Source organism: Phytophthora parasitica (genome assembly GCF_000247585.1).
Source record: "Phytophthora parasitica INRA-310 unplaced genomic scaffold supercont2.15, whole genome shotgun sequence".
Lineage (NCBI taxonomy): Eukaryota > Oomycota > Peronosporomycetes > Peronosporales > Peronosporaceae > Phytophthora > Phytophthora nicotianae.
The window spans coordinates 583,864-585,854 of record NW_008649001.1 but is presented as its reverse complement, the minus strand read 5'-3'; the positions used below and the strand labels follow the sequence as shown (position 1 = coordinate 585,854).

Sequence of the window (1,991 nt, the reverse complement as noted above, 5' to 3'; positions counted from 1 at the left end):
CCGAAAAAGACGTGTCGCTGGATACGGGGGACCCACTTCAAACGTTGCTGGATGCCGAGCCAACCGACCTGTCAGTCAGTGTTGTTCCGACGCCTTCTCCTAGCATCCCCGATGACACTGCACGATCGTCACCACCTGGTCCGCCTGCCCCTCCAACTGATTCCACAACGTGCTCCAGAGATACGAAGTGAGGGCGAAGATGGCGTACTGGTGTATGTGAACCGGCTGTTGAAGCGTGTCACCGAACCTGCAGGTACCACCTCTGCCTTGACATCGCATTCATACCGGCGTGAAGGAGCGCAGCACGCGAATGGAGACAACCATCTTGCTGCACAGTGGATTTTTGATCGCGGTGTCTGGGATATGACGAAGACAAACAAGGCCTTCGCCTACATCACTAATACAGCACGAGAGGCCAGAAACGTTATAAGGGTCTTGAGCGGCTGGGGGGGGGGGGAGAGAAATCTTTGAATAATTGGGTTTGTTGAATCAAAGTTTTGCTATGGATGCAAAAAAAACTTTTTTTACGATCAAGGCACTGCAATACAAACGAACGCAACCTGTAATAATCTGCAAGTACACAAGCAGAGTACACAGCCGTTATCAGTTAAGTCCGAGTGCAGAGAGAGAGAGCAAGCCGTCATATACATACGTACCAGATGTGCTATGGAGCTCCACAGCCAACCATTGCATGTTCCAGGACCGCCGGCAGCGCGATCTAAGGTAGACTGTTAGCGCAGGGAACTTAACGAGATCAATGCCAGTTTACAATTTACCTTCACAAAAAGAAGTCCAACAGCAGTTCTTACACAACCCGACTAATTTTATGGCAGTCAAAAGTTGTGTCTACCCAATTTAGGACTTGTGGGCGTCGACATTATTGTAGCACTGCATATCAGAAAGAAGAGGAATACCTGTTCTGCTCCTTTGTCAAATCAAAGGGGCGTCAGTACTAGAGGTGAATATCCAAGGTCGCTGCAATAATAGCCTCATGCATTGTGTAAGGTAAACAACTGCGGGTGCTAATTATTATATGTTATTCTAGCACTGTTCACCTGTTAAGTGCCTGTGATCCCCGCTGGCCTGTTGTCAGTATTGTTCAGCTGTTAGTTGTTCTCGTTTCTGAGTACCCGGATAAAGAATAATCGTTTTGGTAGTTTTGTGGAAGGTGCAGGCGTGCTGTGACTGACATACGGACTTAGCTGTCATACTGTGACGGTTTAAAACTTGAGTCGCAGCGAATACGAAGTTGCAGTGTTGATTATATTGCGAAAGTAAAACTGGTCTGTCTAGTCTAACTTGCGATCGCTGTAGCCTGCAACCTTGGCGTTTGCTTCCAAGAGGAAATTCATCAGCAGCTGTAACCTCGCACGTGTTTTTTATGATGCGGCTGAACGGTGTTCACACTAACATCATGCTGGTGTTGGCAATCTGCTTCACTATGCTCCATCAGAGATCACTCCAAGTGTGCTAGCTGCGGGATGGAGGAGCTGATACAAAATGTATACACCACCGTCACTCGGTGTCGGCTCAGGAAGACTCAAACTCCCATGTAATAGGTTGCTTGCTGAAGCAAATGTGCAAGTCGCTAGTTCGGAGATGATGCTATCTATCAGCATGTCCGATCAAAGGGTAAGTAGCCAAAACCTCTCGTTAGGTGGTGTTTTCCTCAGCTCCTACGGTCACAAATAGCAGAAATTAACTATATACTCGTAACGAGAAGCTTACGAGAAGCTCGTGAGATTGAGTTCAATTCATATCACCTTGTCGACATGTTAGTGCGTATTGCATGAAGTTGGTACTCACCTCGAGTTACAAGACTTCTTCAGACTCACGGAATCGATATGTCTGGGACAGTCCCGTGTATGCTGTACTGATTCCCTGTTGCTGTGCAACAGGTCACCAGGGAGGACAACAGGCCAGCAGGGGATGTAAAGGACCAACAGTCAGCAGGGGCAGAGCAACAGGTATTAATTATTTCCAACAACGGC

The 1,991-nt window shown here is 47.6% G+C and overlaps 1 protein-coding gene across 1 annotated transcript; it reads right to left on the bottom strand.

Annotated features, from left to right (window-relative positions):
• Nucleotides 1-99: 99 nt before the first annotated feature.
• Nucleotides 100-324, bottom strand: PPTG_22323 (hypothetical protein; the record flags this gene model as incomplete). The annotated part of the gene is made up of 2 exons (XM_008903363.1): nucleotides 100-207; nucleotides 286-324. The coding sequence occupies 2 exons, from the start codon at nucleotides 322-324 to the stop codon at nucleotides 100-102; spliced, it is 147 nt and encodes a 48-aa protein (XP_008901611.1).
• Between the last annotated feature and the right edge of the window lie 1,667 nt (nucleotides 325-1,991).